General features: G+C 70.5%; 2 protein-coding genes across 4 annotated transcripts; one reads left to right on the top strand and one right to left on the bottom strand.

The window, feature by feature from the left end:
- Positions 1 to 479: 479 nt before the first annotated feature.
- On the bottom strand, positions 480 to 3,172 carry BLOC1S1 (biogenesis of lysosomal organelles complex 1 subunit 1). The gene is made up of 4 exons (XM_082496354.1): positions 3,034 to 3,172; positions 2,676 to 2,748; positions 1,874 to 2,006; positions 480 to 823 (listed from the first exon to the last, which is right to left on the bottom strand). The coding sequence occupies exons 1-4, from the start codon at positions 3,092 to 3,094 to the stop codon at positions 713 to 715; spliced, it is 378 nt and encodes a 125-aa protein (XP_082352480.1). The 5' UTR covers positions 3,095 to 3,172; the 3' UTR covers positions 480 to 712.
- A 5,775-nt stretch (positions 3,173 to 8,947) lies between these two features.
- Positions 8,948 to 23,155, top strand: ITGA7 (integrin subunit alpha 7). Of its 3 annotated transcripts, none has more exons than XM_082496318.1 (25): positions 8,948 to 9,136; positions 11,197 to 11,324; positions 11,442 to 11,521; positions 11,634 to 11,889; positions 13,455 to 13,574; positions 14,801 to 15,008; positions 15,155 to 15,348; positions 15,459 to 15,547; positions 15,637 to 15,764; positions 16,159 to 16,254; positions 16,361 to 16,422; positions 16,542 to 16,711; positions 16,939 to 17,088; positions 17,194 to 17,306; positions 17,401 to 17,599; positions 18,322 to 18,405; positions 18,490 to 18,569; positions 18,713 to 18,790; positions 18,876 to 18,978; positions 19,186 to 19,362; positions 19,461 to 19,553; positions 20,417 to 20,530; positions 20,622 to 20,720; positions 20,795 to 20,920; positions 22,719 to 23,155. In XM_082496318.1, the coding sequence occupies exons 1-25, from the start codon at positions 8,955 to 8,957 to the stop codon at positions 22,899 to 22,901; spliced, it is 3,312 nt and encodes a 1,103-aa protein (XP_082352444.1). In that variant the 5' UTR covers positions 8,948 to 8,954; the 3' UTR covers positions 22,902 to 23,155. The 3 variants fall into 3 exon arrangements, with proteins under 3 accessions (XP_082352444.1, XP_082352442.1, XP_082352443.1); XM_082496316.1 differs by lacking the exon at positions 13,455 to 13,574 and adding an exon at positions 13,222 to 13,353; XM_082496317.1 differs by lacking the exons at positions 13,455 to 13,574; positions 22,719 to 23,155 and adding exons at positions 13,222 to 13,353; positions 21,461 to 21,704.
- The last annotated feature ends 251 nt before the right edge of the window (positions 23,156 to 23,406 follow it).

Genomic DNA, 23,406 nt, shown 5'->3' with positions numbered 1-23,406 from the left:
GGCCCCTACCCAGCCCCCACCCGCCTCCCACCTACCTTCGGGGGGCAGAGGGCTCCGGGCGCTGCTCCGGCCGCGGCAGCAGAGGCCGTCTGAGCCGGGGGGGGGCCGCGGCCGCTCCTCCCCCTGCGCCGGGGCAGAGCCCACAGCCAAAGTTCACAGCGGGCTGAGCCCCCCCTGACCCCCACCCTCACCCGGTGCAGCTCCACGGCGGGGCGGGGGGATGGAAATTGGGTGCGTGGGGGTGCTGTGACACCCCTCACCTTGTTGGGGGACCCTCACCACGGAGGAGCCCCTGCCCGGAGCTGGGAGGGAGGGAGACCCCCCCCCCCCCCAGGGCACGCAGAACCCCCCCGGGGTCCCCTTCCCAGCCCTGGGAGGGGGTATTGCCGAGTTGGGGGGGCCAAGCTCCCCCCCCCCCCGGGGGATTAGAGCCAGAAGGGGCCCTTTGTCTGGGAGAAAAAGGGGCCTCAGAGCCGGAGTTAAGCGGTAAAGAGGATGAGGGGGCTTAGGGGGGGGCAGCCGAGGGCTGTGCCTGGTCCGGCTTCCGCACGCCGCCCCGACAGCCACACTTTATTCTGCACCTTCCCCAGCACAGAGAGGTCCCCGCAGCGGCCGGAGCTGCTGCGGCATCGCGGCCGGGACACGTGTTATCTGCCCGGAACAGCCGTGGTGGCGGGGGGGGGGGGCCCGGGGGGGCCCCGGCAGCGGCGGTTCAGGAGCAGGAGGGCTGGAGCTGCCCCTTGTAGACGTACTCCAGAGCGGTGGCGATGGTCCGCATGTCCATCTCGATGCTGCGGGCCCAGTTCTCCACGTCGCCGATCTCCTGCCGGGACGGGGCGGGGGGATGCAGTCAGGGGGGATTTGGAGGGGGGGGCCCACCCTTCAGGGGGGTCCCGACCTTGGGGAGGGGTCCCACCCTCCGGCAGCCGCAGCCCCGTGGGGGTTTGGGGCTGGCTGGGCCCCCGTGGGTGCTGCCTGCCATAGTGCAAACCGGCGTGCTGCCGGAGCGCTCTGGCGTCGAGCCGAGGGGCCGGGGGATGCAGCCCACCCACCCGTGGGCACCAGGCAGGCTGTGCCGTGCCGGCGGTGGGCTCATGGTGTGGCCGGGGGATGCAGCCCACCCACCCGTGGGCACCAGGCAGGCTGTGCCGTGCCGGCGGTGGGCTCATGGTGTGGCCGGGGGATGCAGCCCACCCACCCGTGGGCACCGGGCAGGCTGTGCCGTGCCGGCGGTGGGCTCATGGTGTGGCCGGGGGATGCAGCCCACCCACCCGTGGGCACCGGGCAGGCTGTGCCGTGCCGGCGGTGGGCTCCTGGTGTGGCCGGGGGATGCAGCCCACCCACCCGTGGGCACCGGGCAGGCTGTGCCGTGCCGGCGGTGGGCTCATGGTGTGGCCGGGGGATGCAGCCCACCCACCCGTGGGCACCGGGCAGGCTGTGCCGTGCCGGCGGTGGGCTCATGGTGTGGCCGGGGGATGCAGCCCACCCACCCATGGGCACCGGGCAGGCTGTGCCGTGCCGGCGGTGGGCTCCTGGTGTGGCCGGGGGATGCAGCCCACCCACCCGTGGGCACCGGGCAGGCTGTGCTGTGCTGGCGGTGGGCTCCTGGTGTGGCCGGGGGATGCAGCCCACCCACCCATGGGCACCGGGCAGGCTGTGCCGTGCCAGCGGTGGGCTCCTGGCACACACCGGCCACAGGACCCTGTCCCTCGGCCAGCACCGGTGATGCGGGGGGGTCCCATGGGGCTGCTTTTCCGTGCGTCCCCAGAGGCAAATCCCCCTCCCAAGGGTGGGGGGTGACCCGCGACCCCCCTGCCCGTGCCTGGAAGGGGGACGGGGACGGGACGGGACGGGACGACCCCCCCACACACACCTTGAGGGCCTGGTTGAAGTTCTCCACCATGGTGATCCACTGCCCCGTCTGTTTGGCGAACTGGGCCGCCTGTACCTGCAGCGTCTTCACCTCATGGTCCAGTTTCCGCTGGTTGACGTAGGCCTGGGCCACCCTGCGGGGGGGGGGGGACGGGACACACAACATGGGGGGGACATGGACACACACACACGGGGGGTGGGATCCTGCCCCAACGGCCCCGGGGTGTGGGGGTCCCCGGGGAGGGGGTGGCTGTGTGTGAGGGGGAAGCCAAAGGACTTGGGGGCCATTAGTGGGGTTTGGGGGGAGGTGGGTGGGGGTCTGGGGGGGGGGAGGGGCCAGGGAGTTGAGGGGGTCCCTGGGGAGGGGTTTGGGGGGTGGGGGGGGTCCCTGGCTGGGGGGTTTAGGGGTGCAGGGATCCCTGGATGGGGGATTGGGGGGAGAAGGGGCCCCTGGATGGGGGTCCGTGTGGGAAGGGGTGTGGGGGGGATCCCTGGATGGAGGTTTGGGGGGGTCCCTGGGCAGGGATCTGGGGGGGGGAAAGGGGTCCCAGGGCTGGGGGGGTGACACTGGCTGTGGGAATTTGGGGGAAGGGTCCCAGGGTTGGCGGAGGGGGCTGGGGGGGTCTCCAGAGATAAAAGGGGCTGTGGGGGGGGTCGGGAGAGTTTGGGGGTCCCCGGCCAGGGGATTTGAGGAGGAAGGGGCTGGGGGGGGATGGATGGGGTTTGGGGATCCGGGGGGGTTTGGGGGGTCCCTGGATGGGTTTCGGGGGTCGGGGGGGTCCCGGGGGGGGTCGCGGCCTCACCCCACGTTGAGGTGATCCACCAGGGCCTCGGTCAGGCGGGTGGCGGCCGCGATGGCCTCTCTGCGGCGCCGCTCTGGGGGGAGGCGGCCGTGAGGGGGGCGGCGGGACACCCCAAACCCGCCCCGTGACGTCAGCAGGGAAGCCGCGTGACGTCAGCGCGCGGGGCGGTGACATCACGCCTCCACCCTGCCGGCCCCCCGCCCCTCACCGCCGGGGTGTTCCCCCCACGCCCCGCCCCCTTCCCTTTGACGGACAGCCCCGCCGACCAATGGGGGGCGCGGCCCCCGCGGCGAGCTCCGGCCAATCGGGCCGCTCGGGGCCGGTCGCCATGGAAACGGGGGGGGGGGGGCGGGCTCACCCTGCAGCTCCCGCCGCTCGCTCTGCCGCGCCTGGTGCTCCTTCAGCAGCCGGGACAACATGGCGGCACCGGCACCGCACCCCCGCCGGCACCGGGGCACGGCCCGGCCCGGCCCCCGCCACCTGACCGCCGCGTGACCGCCGCGTGACCGCCACGTGACCGTCCCGCCCCGCCCCGCCCCGCCCCGCCTCTTGGGGCCTGCGGCGCCCTTAGGGGCTACCGGGGCCTGTGTAGGGGCTTGTGGGGGCCTAAAGGGGGGTACAGTGAGCTGAGGGCTCTATAGGGGTCCAGGTGAGGGCTGTAGGTGCCCAGCCGGCAGCCCGAGGGGCTACAGGGGCCTGTGTGTGGGCTACGGGGGCTACGGGGGCCTGGCTGACGGCCTGAGGGGGCTGCTGGGGCCTGAGGGGGCTACTGGGGCCTGAAAGGGCTACAGGAGCCTGGCTGGTGGCATGAGGGGGTTACAGGAGGCTGGCTGGGGGACTGTGGGGGCTATAGAGTTCCACTGGGGGCTGTAAGGGCATGGCTGGCAGCCCCAGGGGGCTTTAGGGTCCTGGGCAGGGGCTCGTAGGGGCCTAGAGGGGGGATACAGTACAGGGGCCTGGGTGAGGGCTGCAGGTGCCCAGCTGGTAGCCCAAGGGGCTACAGGGGCCTGTGTGTGGGCTGTGGGGCCTGAGGGGGTTACAGAGTCCTGGCTGATGGCCTGAGGGGGCTATAGGGGTCTGGGTGGTGGCCTGTGAGGGTGACGGGGACATGTCAGGGCTATAGGGAGGTGTTTGAGGGAGTGGGGAGCTGGAGGAGCCTGGCTGGGGGTCTGGGGGGCTATAGTATCCCACTGGGGGCTGTAGGGGCCGGGATGGCAACCACGGAGGGCTATGGGAGCCTCACTGAGGGGTCTGTGGGAGCTATAGGAGCCTCACTGAGGGGTCTGTGGGGGCTGTAGGAGCCTCACTGAGGGGTCTGTGGGGGCTGTAGGAGCCTCACTGAGGGGTCTGTGGGGGCTGTAGGAGCCTCACTGAGGGGTCTGTGGGGGCTGTAGGAGCCCAGTTGGGGGTTTGGGGGGGCTGTAGGAGCCTGGTTGGGGGTGTGTTTCTCCTCCCCGTGACCTGTGATGAGCGGAGCAGTGCTCTGCTCCCCGCTGGCGAGGGATGAGGCCGGGGGTGCCTGACGGAGCTGAGCACGGCACTGTTGAACACACTTTTACTTCCCAGCCTTGCGCCACTTGGGAATTCCTGAGCTCCCACCTGTTTCCCGGCTGCAGCGGGACCAAGGCCGGGGCTAAATCCCAAACAATCTGCACCCGTCCTCATCCGGGCGTCCCCGTGTCAGATGCAGCTGCCCGGGCTGTTGGTGTGCCAGGCCATAACGGACGGGGCTGGCGAAGGCGGGGGGCCAGCGGGCCGGGCTCCCGGGATGCGGCTGCTGCCAGCAAAGTGCATGAGGGAAATTAAATTGGACTGCGGCGTGCCGGAAGGGTGAGCTGGCAGAAATGCCGGGATGCGGCTGATCTCACCGGGCTGAATCAGCTCCGAGACCCGGGGTGAGGTGGGTGCGTTGGCCGAGTGCCGGCTGGCCGCTGCCGAGCAGTCAGGAGGAGGAGGAGGATGAAGGTCTCGTCATCCCCTCGGCTCGGGCAGGGGAAGTGTGAGGAAGGTGAAAAGGCCGAGGCTGCGGGGAGGGGGCTGTGGGTGCTGGCGAGGGGTGCGGGCAGCGCACAGCTCTGCCTCCTCGTAGCCCCCGTGGCGGCTGCTCCGTCTCCATTGCCCCTGGCCCCGGCGGGGGTCGCCCACTCCCGGCCCCCGTGGGCGGCGGGATGCGAGTCCCGGCTGGATTCTCCCCGTGGATTCAGCCCCTTGTCCCTTCTCTTGCCTTCCTGCTCCGTGCTGGTGACCCGGAGCAGCTCTGGCCGCAGCGACAGGAACTTGAGCATCAAACGCAGCCAAAGATAAACGGGTGAACGGGTAAAAATAACTCCCGTTTGCGCCCTGTGCGCCTGGCCGCCGCGGGCCCGCTCCGGTTACACAAACAACTTCTCGCCTGCGGGAGCGCCTGCAGCCTCGGGAAGGGCAGAGGGATTGATCGATTCTGCTGTTTTCCACCGTTAGCTAACGAGCGTGCCGGGCTAACGGGGCTCCTTGGTGGGGCCGCCCTGCTCCTCCCCACAGCCGGGCTCGGCGCGTGTGTGTGGGGTCATCCGCTCCCGGTGAAGGGTTTGGGTGTATATTGGGGGGGGATTTGGTGTTTGTAGGGATAACCGCCGGCAGCTCTCCCACCTGTGGGATGAGGTGCTGCTCCCAGACCTGCACCGACCCGGTTCCTGCCCTCCCTTCCGCAGGAATGCCGGTCACTGCCCGCTTGGGGACCTCGGCTGGCGATGCCGACCCTCCTGCGGGCACCTGTGGGACTTCACACCTCTCCCGGGCTCCGGCTCTCGGCATGTGCCGGGGATGCGCCTCGGCCTCGTTGGATGCCGCCTGGAGCAGCAGTGAGATGCTCTGGGCTCTGCCCGGAGCGGCACGGCCGGCCGTGGGGGCTGCTCCCCGCCGCGGATCCCCCACCTCCCTCCCCTCCTGCCGACGCTCCGCGGAGGGAGCCCGGCTTCGCTCCAGCCCTTTCGCAGCAGTAACGGCGTTGGCGAGGCGGTTTGGCCGCGCCGGGGGGAACCCTCGGGAGCGTTTCCCTCCCTCCCTCCATCCATGCGGAAAGGGAGTGGTGGGTTCCATCCTCGCCCTGTGCCCGCGCTCCGCTCCCGGCCCTCGCCGCTCCCTCTCCTGCGCTTCCCACCTCTCCTGACCCCGTGAAAACCTCGGTGAGACTCCTCGAGCCCATCCTGCCCGGGCTGCGGGGGGGGGACGGAGGTGTCCCCGTGTCACCCCGGGCTCAGCGGTCCTTGGGCGGGTTGGGGAGCTCAGCCCTGCGCCCCCCCCTGTGCCGGTGGGGTGAGGCTGCGGCTGCTGGGAGCGGCGAAGGGAACGCTCCCAACAAGGAGATTTCTCCTCCTGACACGCGAATTGCTGCGTTAACCCCCCTTCACCCCCCCTTTGCTCACCCCCCCACCATGAAACCCCTCGTGCTTTGTGCCTGAGCCGGGCTGGGGGGGGGGGGGGGGAGGAAGCGCTCCCCTTGGCAAACGCTGCCACGTTTGGAAGTTGGCCCTTGCGCCGAAAAATCAAAATTCTCCGGAGATGGTGCAGAGGGAATGGCAAAACTCTGTTTGTCGGGCGGGGGGGGACGACAGTGATGGCAGCTCCCGCCTGCGGCAAAGCCCACCCTGCTGAAGCCCCATCGCCGGCAGCTGGTGCCGCCAGGCCCCGGGACCCCCGCTGTGGGGATTGCCCCGATGATCCTTCACCAGTTGGTTTTGGGGTTGGAAATCCCCATCTCGGGGGGGGGGGGCTGCCCCCCCAGGGGAGCTGCCATCGCTAATCCGCAGCAGTTGGCTTCTCCGGCGTGTCACCAGGCTCAGCGGGGGGAGCTCCCGGCCGGGACGCCACCGCGGCAGCCCCTGGGGTCCGTCCTGTGGCCGGGGTGCGGGGCCGGCTCCCCACGGCCAGCGCTTCCCCCGCCTCGGGGTGCCGCCCGGGTTTGGGTCTGTTTGAGGGAAAACACTGTGGATTTGGGGGCTTGGCTGGGAGGAGAGGGTGCTCCAGAGCGTGGTGCCCCCCCGGGATGGTTTGTGGTGGAGACGGGCGGCCGAGCGAGATGGGGACGCACGCTGGGATCCCATCTCCCCCCCACTGCTCGTGGGAACCCTGAGCGGATTTTTTTGGGGGTCCCCTCTGTGCCGAGGGACGGCACCGGCACCCCAAGTCATGTTTTTCTCCGGAGGGGCCGCTCGTTTCGCTTCCCGGCTGTAGCCCCCTCCCTTTCTCTTTGCCCTCCAGCTCGGGGATGCCAAGGGAGGGGGGGGGGGGCAGCTCCCCTGGGGGGCAGCGGGGGACGGGGGACGGCTGAGCAGCCCCCGGGGACCGCGTCCGTTCCCGTCCTCCGCTCCCAGGCAGGGATTGGCCCTTTCCCACGTCGGGAAGGGATTTGGGGTCGCCGAAGGGGAAAGAGCGGGTTGAGCGTGGGGAGGGCTGGATGGCGGCCAGGCCGGGGGAGGGGGGGGGGGCGAGGTGGGACCCTCTTGGTCCTGCCCCAAATGCGGGGCTGGTCGGTGAGGAGGAGGAGGAGGTCGGGATGAAGGAGCGTTCCTGCATCCAGTGCGGAGCTGGAGCTCGTTCGCACGGCCGCAGCGGCCCCCGACAGCTCCCAAATATCCTCACAGGGCCTTCGGAGAGTGGGAGCGGTTAAAAATAGCCACTGCGCTGGAAAATATGAACATCCCCCCTTTCCCTGCCCCCGCCCCCCCCAAACTGTTGTTTGGGGCACAGGGCCACACTCCAGCCACAACCGCTCCCGTTGGACCCGGCCCCACTGCTGGTGGGGTCCTGCCGTGCTGGCACCGCTGTCCCCCCGTCCCCCCCCGGTCCCCTGGGACCCTGCAAAGGTGTTGGGGGGGGGCAGGGGTCCCACTCCTGCTGCCCCTCTCGTTGTGGGGTACAGGGGGGGTTACTCCTGTCCCAGCCCCGGAGGTGGTTGGGGGGGGGCTGTCCCCATGGGAGCAGCCAGAGGGGGGTCCCCGTCCACCTCCCACCGCTGTGTCCCCAGGGCTGTCCCCGTGAGAGTGGTGTTGGTGCTGGGGAGCCACCGGGGCGGCAAATTGCCCCCGATGGTGGCTGTGCCCCCTGGGTATGGCCGCGGGTGACGGGGTATCGGGGTGTCACTGCAGGTGACGGGGTATCGGGGTGTTGGGGTATCACTGCAAGTGACGGGGTATCGGGGTGTCAGTGCAGGCGACGGGGTATCGGGACATCAGGGTGTCACTGCAGGCGACGGAGTGTCGGGGTGTCACTGCAGGTGATGGGGTTTGGGGGTCAGAAGGTCCAGAGGTGGGTGGTGGCCCCCCAGCCGGGGGACCCCTCCTGCCCGGCCCGGGGGCTGTGCCCTGGAGGACGTGGCCCCATTTCAGCAGCACTGGGGGGGAGGGGGGGGGAGCAGCGGTTTGGGGCCAGGGAACACCGACGGGGGGGGGGGGGGGTCATCGGTGCCCCCGGGGGGTCCCTGGATGGGGAGATCTCCTGGCAGCGGGGCTGGGGGCTCTGGCACTGGGGGGCTCCGACAGCTGCCCCCCGGCATGGGCAGGGCTGGTCTGCGGGGCGTGGGGTGCCATGCGCTGCCATGTGGGGTGCCATGCACTGTGATATGGGGTGCAGTACCTGCGATATGGGGTGCAGTACCTGCGATATGGGGTGCAGAACACTGCGATACGGGGTGTGATGCATTGCGATACGGGGCGGTGGGTCTGATGCCCCGTGATATGGGATGCGGTATACTGTGATATAGGGCGATGGGCACGATGCCCTGCGATATGGGGTGCAGTACCTGCGATATGGGGCAGTGGGTACGAAGCCCTGCGATACGGGGTGCAGTACACTGCGATATGGGGCGTTGGGTGCAATATGGGCTGCAGAACACTGTGATATAGGGTGATGGGCGCGAAGCCCTGCGATATGGGGCGCAGCACACTGCGATATGGGGCAGTGGGTGCGATGCGCTGCGATACGGGGAGCAGCACAGTGCGATATGGGGCAGTGGGTGCGATATGGGGCGCAGCACACTGTGATACGGGGCGGTGGGTGCGATATGGGCTGCAGCACACTGCGATATAGGGCGATGGGTGCGATGCCCTGCGATACGGGGAGCAGCACGCTGCCACCCGCGGTGTGACACAGGGGGTGACCCACCCGCGGCGGGCGGGGCCGGGGGGGGGGGGGGGGGGGGGGGCCGCGCTTCTTCCCCGGCCGCCCGCGCTCCTCCTCGGCGGCGGCGGCGGCGGCGGCCGGAGCGGAGCGGAGCGGGGCGGGGGGCGGCGGAGCGGCGGCATGGCGGGGCGGCGGCGGCGGCGGTGGCGGGGGGCGCTGCCCTGGCTCTGCCTGCGGCTGGTGGCGAGCGCTGCCTTCAACCTGGACGCCACCAGCACGCTGCTGAAGGACGGCGACAAGGGCAGCCTCTTCGGCTTCGCCGTGGCGCTGCACCGCCAGCTCAGCCCCGAGCCCGCCGGCTGGTGAGGGGGGGGCACCGGGGAGGGGGGCTGGGGGGGCCGCGGGGGGCTCTGGGCATGGGGGGGGCGCGGGAGCCGCGGACATCCCCCCGCCGTCGGGCAGCCGCGCTGTCCCCGCGGGTCCTGCGCCGGAGGGGCCCCCCCGCTCTGGGTCCCCTCCTCGGGTCTGTGTCACCCCCTCTCTGTGTCCCCTCCTGCACTCTGTGTCACCCCCTCTCTGTGTCCCCCCCCCCCACTCTGTGTCCCCTCCTGGACTCTGTGTCACCCCCTCTCTGTGTCCCCCCCACCGTGTCCCCTCCCCGGCTCCGTGTCACCCCCTCTCTGTGTCCCCCCCACTCTGCATCCCCTCCTCGGGACTGTGTCCCCCCCCCACTCTGTGTCCCCTCCTGCACTCTGTGTGTCCCCCCCACTCTGTGTCCCCTCCTCGACTACTGTGTCCCCCCCACTCTGTGTGTCCCCCCCACTCTGTGTCCCCTCCTCACCTCTGTGTGTCCCCCCCCCGGCGCTGAGTTGGGGACCGGCAGCCCGGGGGTCCCCATGTCCCCCCCGCGCCACTCAGGGCTCTGCCGCCCGGTCCTGGGTGACGCTGGAGGGGCCCGATCCTGCCCCTCCCTTCTTCGGGGCACCGCGACTGGTCGGGGGGGGGGGACGGGGAGACCCGAGGGGAGGGGGACGGGGACCCTCCGTAACTGTTCAACAGGAGCCGGTTGACGGGGGGACGTTGGGGTTTGGGGGGCAATCGATGCCCCGAGCGCAGCCTCGGGGGGGGTCGGGTGGACGGACCCCCCCCGGCCGGGCCCCCCCTGGCCTGTGCCCCCCCGGGCCGTGCCCGCCGCCTCCCCCACACCCATTGCCGCTGAGCTGGCAACCGCCCACCCGGTGCATGCCAGGGCAGCGCCCGCTGCGGCCACCATCCCCCGTGTCCCCCGTGTCCCCAGCAGACCCCCGTCCCCGTGTCCCCTGTGCACCCCAGCCCCCGTGTCCCCCGGGGGGGGGGCTCAGGCTGCTGTTGGGGGGGGGTCTCAGTGATGGGCACCCCTGGCAGGTCCCATGGGGCGCTGTCACCTGCGCCTCCCCACCCGCTCGCAAGGCCGCAGCCACCCGTCACCGTCCCCGTCGCCCCCCCCCTCCCCGTGCCCCCGCCGTGCCGGTGGCGCCGCCGAAGCCGCCTCTCCGCATTCTTGGCATCAGGAGGGATACTTTCGCACCCCCGGTGCCCCCCCGGCTCCCGGGGCAGGTGTTGGCGGAGCCGCTGGCACCGCATTGGGCTCTGCCCCGCACCACTGTCCCCCCCCCGCTGTCCCCCCCACCGGTGCCCCCCTCCCATCCCCGGCGAGGCTCAGGGACGGTGCATCCCCACGGGCTCCTCGCCGCGTCCCCCGGGCATGGCACGCCGGGCAGTGCCCGGTGCCCCGGCACGGGCTGCGCTCCGGTGCCTCCCTCCGGCTCCCTCCTTTTTTGGGCATGTTGCTGCAGGGTTATTTTGAGTGAATTCCAGTTTATTTTTACCGCCTCAGCCTCTCCGCCACCCCCCCGGGGCTCCCTGGCGCCCCGAGGCCACAGTGTCCCCCCCCCGGGGGGAGAGGGGCTGGGGGTGGCCGCAGGTGCCCCGTGGCCACCGCGGAGCCGCGGGTGGCACAGCGCTCATCTAACAGAGGGTCTGGGTGGGGGTCAGGGTGCCCCCAACCCTGCCTGCACCGAGGGGGACGGGGGTGTCACCTCCTGCGCCCCCTCCCCTGCCCCACACGTGCACCGAGCTGCGGCTGAGGCCTGGGAACGGCCGCGGCGCGGCTGCAGCTGCTCGTCCGAGCGGGCTGGCACCGCGCTGGGCATGCACCGCGCCGGCACGGCCGGTGGCGTGAAATCGGTGCGGGGGCGCGGGGACAGCTGTGTGGGGTGGGGGGAGGATGGGGACTTGGCGGGGGGGTGGGGGTGGGGGGCACCGGGCGTGCAAACCCGGCAGCACGTGTGTGTGCAAACGCAGCACCGCACATGGCCGGGGGGGTGCTGGGTGCTGCCCCCCCCCCCCAACAGACACTGACGGGGGGTCCCCGCCGTGGCAGGCTGCTGGTGGGGGCCCCCCAGGCCCCGGCGCTGCCCGGCCAAGGTGCCAACCGGACTGGGGGGCTCTTCGCCTGCCCGCTGACCCCCGAGCTCTCCGACTGCTGGCGGGTGCCCATCGATGAGGGAGGTGAGCTGCGGTGCACACGGGAGGGGGGTGCTCGGTCCGTGCGTGGGGACCCCTCCCCACCTCGGCTCCCCCACCCCGGGGGTCCCCCGTGGGGCTGACGCTGCCCGTCCCCCCCAGCGGACCCGCAGCGGGAGAGCAAGGAGAACCAGTGGCTGGGGGTGAGCGTCAAGAGCCAAGGGGCCGGCGGCAAGATCGTGGTGAGCACCGCGGCCGGAGGGGGGGGCAGAGGGATGGTGGTGAGGGGGGGGTGTGTGGGGGGGTCCCCGACGCCGCCTGACCCCCCCATCCCCACCGCCGATTCCTCATCAGACCTGCGCCCACCGGTACGAGGCGCGGCACCGGGTGCGACAGCCGCTGGAGACGCGGGACGTGATCGGGCGCTGCTTCGTGCTGAGCCAGGACCTGCGGGTGCGCGACGAGCTGGACGGGGGCGAGTGGAAGTTCTGCGAGGGGCGGCCGCAGGGCCACGACCGCTTCGGCTCCTGCCAGCAGGGCCTGGCCGCCGCCTTCAGCCCCGACCACCACTACGTCCTCTTCGGGGCCCCCGGCACCTACAACTGGAAGGGTGAGGGGGGGGTGCGGGGGTGGGGGGTGCACCCGCACACGCGTGGGGATGCGTGTTCCCGCCCCGGGCAGGCGTGTGGGGGGTGCGCGTGCGACGGGTGTGGGAGCTGAGGGCGTGAGGCTGTGTGTGAGCGCGCTGTAGGCGTGAGCACGTGGCTGAGCGAGCGTTGTGGGTGTGCACACACACGTGTGGGCACACGGGTGTGAGCGTACTGTGAGTGTGAGCGCGGGTGTGAGCGTGCTGTGGGTGCGAACATGCACATGTGATCACACGTGTGTGAGCGCGCTGTGAGCGTGAGCACACATGAGCATGCTGTGGGTGTGAACATACATGTGTGGACATGCTGTGGGTGCAAGCACACGTGTGAGCATTCTGTGAGTGTGAGCACACGTGTGTGAGCGTGCTGTGGGTGCGAACATACACGTGTGAGCACACATGTGTGAGCATGGGTGTGAGCATGGGTGTGAACATGTGTGTCCATGCTCTGAGTGTCAGCACGCGTGTGTGAGCATGCTGCGAGTGTGAATACACGTGTGAGCATGTGGTGGGTGTGAGCGCGGATGTGTGCGTGCGGTGTGAGTGTGCGTGCATGTGTGCATATGGGGGTGTGTGTGCACGCAGCCATACGCACACATGCACGCTGCGTGTTCATGCTCTGTGTGTGAGCTCACACACGCGTGCCGTGCACACACGTGGGGCTCTGTGCTCCGTGTGCGTGTAGGTGCGTGTGCTCCTGTCCGTGCACACGCGTGTGCCGGGGGGGGCGGCTCAGCCCCACGACTGCTGTGCCATGGGGCAGGGGGGGCCTCAGGAGGGGTCCCCATGGGGGGGGGCCCAATAGGAGGGGGGTTTCCAGGAGAGGGTCCCCAAGAAGGGGGTCCCCAGCAGGAGGGTGGTCCCAGGAGGGGGGTCCCCAGTAGGTGGGGGGTCCCCAAGAGGAGGGTCCCCAAGAGGGGGTCCCCAGGAAGGGGGTCCCCAGTAGGATGGGGGTCCCCAGGAGGAGGGTCCCCAGGAGGGGGTCCCCAAGAGGGCGGTCCCAGGAGGGGGGTCCCCAGTAGGAGGGGGGTCCCCAAGAGGAGGGTCCCCAGCAGGAGGGTCCCCAAGAGGGGGTCCCCAGGAAGGGGGTCCCCAGTAGGCAGGGGGTCCCCAAGAGGAGGGTCCCCAAGAGGAGGGTCCCCAGCAGGAGGGTCCCCAAGAGGGCAGTCCCAGGAGGGGGGTCCCCACTAGGCAGGGGGTCCCCAGGAGGGGGTCCCCAAGAGGGGGGTCCCCAGGAGGAGGGGGGTCCCCAGGAGGGGGTCCCCGCCCCCCCCTCACCCCCCCTCGCTCCGGCAGGGAACCTGCGCGTGGAGCTGCTCAACCAGAGCTCTCTCGACCTCCTGCGCTACGACGATGGCCCCTACGAAGCCGGGGGCGAGAAGGACCAGGACCCCTCGCTCATCCCCGTGCCCGCCAACAGCTACCTGGGTACGGGCGCAGGGGGTGGGGGGGTCCCCCAACCCCCCCTGACACCCCTTCTTCTCTTTCTCTCCCCCCCCGCCCCCGCCGCCCCCCCCCCCCCCGCGCAGGGCTGCTCTTTGTGACCAACATTGATAGCTCAGACCCCGACCAGTTGGTCTACAAAACCCCCCAACCCGGCGAGAAGGTGCCCGGCGCGGTCGGCGACGTGGCCCAGAATAGCTACTTGGGTTCGTAAGCGCCGGTGGCACCGGCGTGTGTCCCCCCCCCACCCCACCGTGTGCCACCCTCCCCGGAGCCGTGTCCTGTGGTGTATGTGTGTGTCCCCCCCCCCCCCCGTGTCTGTGGAGGGGAGAGAACAGGAGAGGAGCCTCCGCCGGCCCCCGCCAACACGCGTGTACGTGCACATGCGTGAGCACACGCGTGTCCCCGTGCAGACACACGTACGCTGAGTGCACGTACCCCCCCCCACCGCTTTGCACCCCTCTGTGCATGCAGCATTGCCCCCCCCCATGCATGCCCCCCCCCCCCCTTGTGTGCACCCCCATCTGTGCACGCGTGTGGCTGCACACCCCCCACACGCTCCCACCCCTCCTGTGTCCATTTGGTGCCTGTGGCTGTCACACCCCCCCCGGGGAGGGGGTCCCAACTCCCCCCCCCCCCCCCAGCCAGAGCTCCCTGTGGGCACTGCTGCTTTGTCCCCATCCCCGTCCCCGTCCTGTGACCCACTGCTGTGCCGGGGCTGGGGGGGGGCACCGCCAGGCTGGGGGGGGGGGCACACCCCTGGGGGGGGGCACAGAGCCTGGCGTGGCCCCCAGCACCCCACTGTCCCCGTGCTTTTCCCTCGGGAGGGGTTTCTGCATGGGGGGGGGGGGGGTGTGCACGGTTCCCACGGGGGGAGGCAGCGGCCGCATCCTGCTGGGGGCTCGGGGGGCTGCGGGGGTGCTGGTCACTGCAGCCGCTGCATGTGGGGAAGGGGCTCCCGCCACCCCCCCGGGAGGGGGCTCTGCCGCTCTGTTCAGCTGAGGGGGGGCAGTTTCCAGCCCCCATCCTGCTCTGCTCCGGGTCTTGCTGCTCTGGCCCCAAAATCTCCCTTTCTCTCCCCAAAATATCCCCTCCCGGCGCTGCAGGGAGGGGCTGGTCCTTGCTCCCCCCCAGCCCCCTCTGCTCCCCCCCAGCCCAGAGCCGGGGAGGGGACCCCAAAGTCCTGCCCCCCCCCTTCCCCCCCCGCAAACTGCAGCCGCTGTGCCCCGGGGAGCGCAGAGAAGGGAAACTGAGGCACGAGCCGAGCACAGCCCCCCATATCCCCCCCTCCCCACGAGCACGAGGGTCCCCGAGACCCCACAGTGCGGGGCTGAGCAGGGAGAGAGAGACGGACAGATGGACGGACGGCGGGCGTGGGGGTCCGGGCAGGCACCGATACCTGCTCCCCCTGCCCCCCCCCCGCTGGCCACAGGCTTCTCGGTGGACTCGGGCGCGGGGCTGACGCGGCGGCGGGAGCTGAGCTTCGTCACCGGAGCCCCCCGCGCCAACCACACCGGGGCCGTGGTCATCCTGCGCCGCGACAGCGCCAACCGCCTGGTGCCCGAGGCCGTGCTGCCCGGCCAGCAGCTCACCTCCGCCTTCGGCTACGCCGTCGCCGTCCTCGACCTCAACAGCGATGGGTGAGTCCGGGGGGGGACCCCAGCCCCCCTCCCCGGCCGTGGCGGCTCGGTCCCCCCCAGTCTCAGTGCCGGGGCATCGGCCTGGCGCGGTGCACCGGGGTGGTTTGCCGCGGCCGGAGGGGGTGATGGAGCCGCCGTCCCCGCAGCTGGATGGACCTGGTGGTGGGGGCCCCCCACTTTTTTGAGCGTAAGGAGGAGATCGGGGGGGCCGCCTACGTCTACATCAACCCGGCGGGGCGCTGGGACTCCGCCACCCCCCTCCGCCTCAATGGCACCCGCGGCTCCATGTTCGGCATCGCCCTCAGCGCCGCCGGGGACCTCAACCACGACGGCTTCGAGGGTGAGGGGCTCGGGGGGGGGTTTGTGGGCCCCCATGGGCTGGGACACCTCCTGTAGAGGGTCCTGGGAGGGGTCTCGGACCCCCTCCCCCACCTGCCCCTGCCCCCCCAGACCTGGCCGTGGGAGCCCCCTTCGACGGCGCCGGCAAAGTCTACATCTACCACGGCAGCAACTTGGGCATCGTGGCAAAGCCGGCGCAGGTGAGGGGGTGTGGGGCTGGGGGGGGGGTCCATTGCCCCCCATCCCCCCCCGCCCTCGGTTCGCGGTGTGACGGGCGGGCTGTCCCCAGGTGCTGGACGGGGAGGGCGTGGGGGTGACGGCTTTCGGGTACTCCCTCTCGGGGGGACTGGACGTGGATGGGAACCTCTACCCCGATCTGCTCGTCGGGTCCCTCTCCGACACCGTCGTGCTGTACAGGTGAGTGCCCCCCAGCCGGGGCGGCCCCCACCCCTGACATCCCCCCCTCGAGCATCCCCCCCCCGAGCAATCCCACCCCCGAGCATCCCCTGAGCATTGCCCACCCCCGACATCCCCCCCTCAAGCACCCGCCACCCCCAATCATCCCCCACCCCAATCACCCCCCCCGATCATCCCCCATGTGCATCCCCCCCCCAGAGCATCCCACCCCGAGCATCCCCTACCCCAGAGCACCCCCCACCGCAGGGCTCCCCTCAAACCCTCCCAGAGCATCCCCTGACCCGGGGGGTCCCCAAGCCCCGGGCACAGCCGGGGGTCCCGTGCAGGGGGCGAGTGCTCGGGGTGCCCTCGGGGGGGGGTCCCAGCCTGGCACCCCCAAATTTTCCCCCGGCAGGGCCCGGCCGGTGGTCCACGTCTCCAGAAACGTCTCCCTGCTCCCCCCCAACATCGACCTGGAGCAGAGCAACTGCCAGCACCAGGAGGGCGTCTGGTGGGTGCCACCCGCTGACACCCCCCCCACCACCTCCCCTCCCCTGGCACGGCCGGGGATGGGTGCCACCCGTCTCACCCCACGGACCCCCCCTGTGCCCCCCCAGCGTGGACGTCCAAGCCTGCTTCAGCTACACGGCCAGTCCCGCCAGCTACAGCCCCCGCATCGGTGAGCGCGGTGGGGACGGGCAGCGGGACGGGGGGCTGCACCGCTGGGGGGGGGGACAGGAGCCCCCCGGGGTGGGAGGGGAGGGACCCCCGGCATCACACCCGTCCCTCTGCCCCCAGTGCTGGAGTATGTGTTCGACGCCGACACGGATCGCCGGCGGCTGGGCCAGGCCCCCCGCGTCTCCTTCCTCCGCCGCCGTCCCTCAGACCCTGAGCACCAGTTCTCCGACACGGTGGAGCTGCCTCGGCAGCACGCCCGCGCCTGCGTCAAAGCCACCTTCCAGCTCCAGGTGGGTCCTCATCCCCATCCCCATCCCCATCCCCATCCCCATCCCCATCCCCATCCCATCCCATCCCATCCCCATCCCATCCCATCCCACCCCCACCCCCATCCCCATCCCATCCCCATCCCCATCCCCATCCCCGTCCCTGTCCCTGTCCCCGTCCCCATCCCAGTTTCCTCCCCATCCCCGTGTCCCCCGTGTCCCCCGCTCACCCTCGCCCTCCCTGCCCGCAGGACAGCATCCGTGACAAGCTGCGCCCCATCGCCGTCACCCTCGCCTACGGCATCCGGGGAGCGGGGGCCGCGCGGCGCAGCCGGGGCTCTGTCCTGCCGCCCCTGCTGCCGGTGCTCAGCCCCCAGCAGCCCAGCAGCCACCGCACCGAGGTGGGGACCCGGACGCCTTCCCCCCCACCTCCCCGGGGGTCCGGGGTGCGCCGTCCCGCGTGGGGGCTGCTCCAGTGTCCCTGTCCCCCCGTGTCCCCCCCCCAGGTGCATTTCTTGAAGCAGGGCTGTGGGGACGACAAGATCTGCCAGAGCAACCTCCAGCTCCACTTCCAGTTCTGCGCCCGCCTGGGGGACGCTGATTTCCTACCCCTGCCCCGGTGAGGGGGGCCGGGGCCGGGTCCCCTCCCCGCGGGGTTTTGGGGACACCCTGAGGAGGAGGAAGGGGGGGGCTCACGGCGGCTCTGCCCCCAGGGGCGCGAATGGCACCGCCATCTTCGCCATGAGCGACCAGAAGGACGTGGCCCTGGAGATCCACGTCACCAACCTGCCCTCGGACCCGGCCGAGCCGCAGCGGGACGGGGACGATGCCCACGAGGCTCTGCTCACCGCCACCTTCCCCCCGGAGCTGCCCTACTCCGCCATGCGCCCCTACGACGGCCGGGCACCCTCGGTGCGGGGGGGGCCGGGACAGCGGGGGGCTCCGGGGGTGGTACCGAGGGTGCTGGGAGTAGAGGGATGGGGATGGTCCTCGGGATGCAGAGGGATGGGGCGGTCCTGGGGACACTGGAGGGACAGGGCTCATCCTGGGGGTGTGGGATGGGGTGTTCCTGGGGGCACAGAGGGATGGAGATGGTTCTCAGGGTGCAGAAGGATGGGGTGGTTCTGGGGACACTGGAGGGACAGGGCTGGTCCTGGGGGTGCTGGGGGCAGAGGGATGGGGATGGTCCTGGGGGTACAGAGGGATGGGGATGGTCCTGAGGGTGCAGAGGGATGGAGCTGGTTCAGGGGATGCAGAAAGATGGGGAAGGTCCCAACTCTGCTGGAGGAACAGAGGGATGGGGTGGTCCTGAGGGTACAGAGGGATGGTCCTGGGGACACTGGCGGGACAGGGCTGGTCCTGGGGGTGCTGAAGGCAGAAGGATGGGGTGGTCCTGGGGACACTTCGAGGGACAGGGCTGGTGCTGGGGGTGCTGGGGGTGTGGGATGGGGTCAGACCTGGAGATGCAGTGGTGGGAATGGTCCTGGGGGTGCTGAGGGCAGAGGGATGGAGTGGTCCTGGGGGTGCAGAGGGCTAAGGGTGGTCCTGGGGGTGCAGGCGGGGGTTAGTCCCGGGGCGCGGCGGGCTGGGGGGATGCCAGCAGCGGGGGCTCATCTCTCTGCCCCCGCCCCAAGGACAAGCCGGTGGTGTGCCTCGCCAACCAGAACGGCTCGCAGGTGGAGTGCGAGCTGGGCAACCCCCTGAAACGCGGAGCCCAGGTGGGCGCAGGTCCCTGCCCCCCTCCCCCCCCCGCTGCCCCCGGCCCCCCGCCCCGGCCCCAGCCCTCACCCCTCTGCCCCCAGGTGCGGTTCTTCCTCATCCTCAGCACTTTGGGCATCACCATCCGGACCACGGACCTGGCGGTGGAGCTGGCCCTCTCCACGTGAGCCCCGGGGGGGTCGGGGGCCATCGCGGTGGAGAGCCCCTCGCTCGGCTCTGGGCATGGGCGCATTTGCAGGGGGGGGGGGAAATTTGGGGTGATGCCCCCCCCCCCCCTCCCTGACCCCCCCTCCTGCCTCTCCCCAGGATCAGTGAGCAGCCGGGGCTGGAGCCGGTGGTGGCTCGTGCCCGCGTGGTCATCGAGCTGCCCCTCTCCGTGACGGGGTGAGTGATGGTGGGGAGGGGGTGTCCGGGACCCTCAGCCCCCCACAACGGGGCTGCCCTGACCCCCCCGGGTTGTCCCCCGCAGCGTGGCTGTGCCCCCCCGGCTCTTCTTCGGCGGTGCGGTGCGGGGGGAGAGCGCGGTGCGGCGGGAGAGCCAGGTGGGCAGCGCCGTGCGCTTCGAGGTCACGGTGAGTCGGGGACAGCGTTGTGGGGGGGGGGGGCACACATGCAGGATGCTGATTTGGGGGGGGGGGGTGTCTCAGCCCCACTGCTCCTCTTCCCACCCCGCGCTCCCCCTGGATGGGGTGGGGGGGGCTGGGGGGGGGGGGATGTGGGGTGGCCACCCCGCTTTCGCCACCATACGTGTGTGTGTGTCGTCGTCCCCCCCCCGGCAGGTCTCCAACCGGGGTCAGTCGCTGAAGACTCTGGGCTCGGCCTTCCTCACCCTCCTCTGGCCCCACGAGATCAGCAATGGCAAATGGCTGCTGTACCCCCTCCACATGGAGCTGCTGTCCCCCCCCGGGCAGCGCACGGACTGCAGACCCTCCGCCAACCCCCTGCGCTTGGCCCTGGTACGGCCGCGGGAGGGGACGCGTGGGGGGGTGTCTCGGGGTGGGGGGGTGTCCGTGCCACCCCCCCCTCCATGCCTGTCCCCCCCCACCCCCCCCAGGAGCCACCGGGGGAGGCTGACCCCGCCGAGGCGCCCACCCCGGGGTCCTGGTGGGTGCCGGCACCCGCGGAGAGGAGGAGGAACGTCACGCTGGTGAGTGGGTCTGGGGGCACCCGCTCCTGGGGAGCACCCGGTCTTGGGGTGCCCCTACTCATGTGCAGCACCCACTCCTGGGGCGCCCCTGTTCCTGGGCTGCCCCCAGCCCTGGGGTCCCCCTGCTCACGTGGAGCACCCACTCTCGGGGTGCCCCTGCTCCTGGGGGGTGACCCGCTCCTGGGGTGCCCCCAACCCCGGGGAGCACCTACTTCTGGAGTGCCCCCGTTCTTGGGGAGCACCCACTCCTGGGGTACCCCCACTTCTGGGGTGCCCCCAACCCTGGGGGGTGGGTCCTTGGATGCACCCTGCTCCTGGGGTGCTCCTGATCTTGGGGTACACCCACTCCCTGGGTACCCCCATTCCTGGGGATCACCCATTCCTGGGGAGCACCCACTCTTGGGGTGTACCCCCACTCTTGGGGTGCCCCTGTGCCTGGGGTGTGCCTGCAGCTGGGGAACTGCTACTCCTGGGGTGCATCCACTCTCGGGGTGCCCCCATTCCTGGGGTTTGCTCCTGCTCCTGGGGTGCCCCCAACCCTGGGGAGCATCCACTCCTTGGGTACCCCCATTCCTGAGCAGCACCCACTTCTGGGGTAGCCCTGCTGCTGAGGAGCACCCACTCATGGGGTACCCCCACTTCTGGGGTACAGCCTGCTCCTGGGGTGTCCCTGTGCCTCGTTGCCCCCAGTCTTGGGGTGCCCCTGCTCCTGGGGGGCACCCGCTCCTGGGGTGCATCCACTCTCGGGGTGCCCCCATTCCTGGGGTGCCCCCCTGCTCCTGGGGTATCCCCAGCCCCGGGGTGCCCCCGCTGGTGGGGTGCCCGGCCGGCTGACAAACCCCCCCCCCCCCCCAATCCCGCAGGACTGTGCGCAGGGCACCGCGCGCTGCCTGGCCTTCCGCTGCCCGCTGCACAGCTTCGAGCGCGCCGCAGTGCTGACGGCCCGCGGGCGCCTCTGGAACAGCACCTTCCTGGAGGTAAGAGGGGGACGGGACCCCCGGGACGAGGACAGGGACGGGACCCCTTGGACGGGGAGGGGGCTCAGCCCGTCCCGTGCCCCCGCCGCAGGAGTACCTGACCGTCACCTCGGTGGAGCTGATCGTGCGCGCCAGCGTCTCGGTGACCTCCTCCATCAAGAACCTGGTGCTGAAGGACGCCTCCACGCAGGTCTGTGTCGTCCCCCCCCGTCCCCCTCCCAATCCCCCCACCCCGCTGCCCCCTGACCGCCCCCCCCTCCCCAGATCCCCGTCTCCATCTACCTGGACCCCGGGGCGGCGGTGGCCGGCGGCGTGCCATGGTGGGTCATCCTGCTGGCCGTGCTGGCCGGCATCCTCGTCCTGGCCCTGCTGGTCTTCATCCTCTGGAAGGTGAGGGACAGGGACGGGGTCCCCGCGGAAGGATGTGTCCCCCTCCCCGTGGCACAGGGTCCCCTGGACATGTTGTGCTGTGCCGTGCCATGCCATGTCATGTCATGTTGTGCCACCCCAGATGTGCCATGCCACGTCATGCCATGCAGTGCCACACCATCTCTGCCATGCCACATCCTGCCATGCTGTGCCATGCCATGCCGTGCCACCACAGCTGTGCCGTGCCACATTGTGCCATGCTGTGCCACACCATCTGTGCCATGCCACGTCATGCCATGCTGTGCCATGCCAGCTGTGCCTTGCCACCCCAGCTGTGCTGTGCCGTGTCGTGCCGTGCTGTGCCACATCAGCTGTGCCATGCCAGCTCTGCCGTGCCACGTTGTGCCATGCCATGCCACCTCAGCTGTACCTGTGCCACACCAACTGTGCCATGCCACGCCACGCCACCTCCGCCATGCCATACCATGCCGTGCTGTGCCACGCCACGCCGTGCCACCCAGCCTGGCCTTGCCCAGCCTCACCCTCTCGCTTCCTCCCCAGTGCGGCTTCTTCAAGCGGAGCAGCCGAAAGTCCCGCTACGCCGCTAACTATTACCGGGCCCGCCTGGGCATGCAGCCCTCGGCGGCGGACCAGCAGGCGCTGGAGGGCAAGCGGTAACGCAGGGCTCTCCCACCCCGGCCCCGGCGGCGGCGAGCACGGGCGCGCAGGGGTGCGTGAGGGCTGGCGGCCACCCTGTGCCGGGGCACGAGGGCTGGCAGCGTGCCGAGGCGGAGGGACGAGGGTCAGCAGCGTCGGGGTGGACGGACGAGGGTTTGCCGTGCTGGTGCGTGGGTGTGCCAGGGTTTGCCGTGCCCAAACCGGGACCTGCAGGGGTTTGCGGTGCCGCTGCAGGGGGTGTGCGGGGGTTTGCAGTGCTGGTGTGCGCCTGTGTGTGTCGTGGTTTGAGGAACCCACAACCATTTATTGTCGTTTAGACAATTATTCTCTCACACGATGACCCCTCCCCACCTGGGAAGGGGAATCAGGGAAAAAACAAGGAAACCCGAGGGCTGAAATGTCAACAGATTTAGTAGAATAAGGCTAAATAATTAACATTAGTAATCTAAAGAACCAGTATTGATCCTGATACCAATATAAAATACACGAGGATCATACTCAGCCCATTCTACCAGAAGAAGCTGTGCGCTCCCCGCAGGGGACAGCAAACGTGGGACCCTGCGAGCGCTGTGGCTTCAGGAGGAAGGGAAGGGCTCAGGGCTCCGGCACCGGGGCGAGGAGTTCTCAGGGTCGCCACCATCAAGGCAGAGAGAGAAACTCCCCAGCAAATTTTCTAACTTATATCGAATGTGACAGTCGTGGTATAAAATAACGCCGTTAACCAGCTTGGGTCAAGTGCCTGGGTCTCGCTCCTCCTTGTCCCCGCACCTTGGCGAGCTCGAAAACACTGAGACCTTGAAACCCACACCCCACCGCTGGCTGTAGAGTGAATATTTTCACAAATTCAGGCACCGGAGTCTTCTAAAAGCACAGCTTTCCCCGAGCATCAGGAGAGAAACGAGTCCGGCGTTGCTCAAACCAGGACACGGTGCGAGGGTTTGCGCTGCTCGTGTGTGGGTTGTGCCAGGGTGTGCCGTGCCTGTGCCAGGGTGTGCCGTGCTGGTGCAAAGCGTGTGCCCCCGCGGTGCCTGTCGGGTCGGGCGCCGAGGGACGGGCACGCACCGGTGCCGTGGGCTCCCGGAGCTATGGTGTCCCCGCGGGACCCTGATGTCCCCGTCCCCATCCCCATGGCGTCCCCCAGCTGGGTTTCTTCCGCCGGGCGCGCTACGCGCCGCCGGCCGTGCCACAGTACCACGCCGTGAAGATCCCGCGGGAGGAGCGGCAGCAGTTCCGCGAGGAGAAAACGGGCACCATCCAGAGGAAGGAGTGGGCCGCCAACCCCAGCGAGGCCAACGACGGCCATGTCGCCCCCAGCTCGGCCTAGCCCCCTCGCCCCCCCCAAACACCACCACCGGGGACGGCGGCAGGAAAATGGGACACTGGACACAGGACCCTCCTCCCCGGGCGTGGGGAAGGACCCTCTGGCACCGCGTGTGGGGAGGCACACACGTGTGCCGGCACACGCCTGCCTCAGCCGGGCGCACGTGGAGGGGGGCTGCTGGCGCCGGGATGGGGCCCCATGGGGAGGGCCGGGCCCCACAGCCCTTCTCGACCCAATAAAAGGAACAGCCCCCTCCACAGAGGCCCTGTGCCTTCCTCGCAGCCTGGGGGCGTCGGCCATGATGGGCGGGGGGGAGGCTGGGCAGCCGCCATGATGGGTGTGGCGGGGTTGCCGCCATGATGGGTGTGGCCGTTTCAGGTGTCTACGCTGGGACGAGCCCTGTCTGCCGGGATAACGGGGCTCGTCCCCGTCCCTGTCCCCGCCCGTGGGTTTGGGCTCGGCCGCCCCCGACCCACCGGCAACGGCGGCCTAGAAAAGGAGGAGGGGG

This window comes from Vanellus vanellus, assembly GCF_965231255.1.
Source record: "Vanellus vanellus genome assembly, chromosome: 28".
Taxonomy (NCBI): Eukaryota; Metazoa; Chordata; class Aves; order Charadriiformes; family Charadriidae; genus Vanellus; species Vanellus vanellus.
Note: the sequence above shows the minus strand (reverse complement) of the source record. Positions and strands in the feature narration are given on the sequence as shown.

Bases quoted from the DNA above. Each gene is read 5' to 3' on its own strand.
- ITGA7 (XM_082496316.1), top strand. From the start codon at position 8,955: ATGGCGGGGCGGCGGCGGCGGCGGTGGCGGGGGGCGCTGCCCTGGCTC. The intron at 15,548-15,636 runs GTGAGGGGGTGT...GGCTGTCCCCAG, and splicing joins TCGTGGCAAAGCCGGCGCAG to GTGCTGGACGGGGAGGGCGT. The intron at 16,423-16,541 runs GTGAGCGCGGTG...CTCTGCCCCCAG, and splicing joins CAGCTACAGCCCCCGCATCG to TGCTGGAGTATGTGTTCGAC.
- BLOC1S1 (XM_082496354.1), bottom strand. From the start codon at position 3,094: ATGTTGTCCCGGCTGCTGAAGGAGCACCAGGCGCGGCAGAGCGAGCGG. The intron at 2,749-3,033 runs GTGAGCCCGCCC...GCCTCCCCCCAG, and splicing joins CGAGCGGCGGGAGCTGCAGG to AGCGGCGCCGCAGAGAGGCC. The intron at 824-1,873 runs GTGTGTGTGGGG...CCGTCCCGGCAG, and splicing joins ACTTCAACCAGGCCCTCAAG to GAGATCGGCGACGTGGAGAA.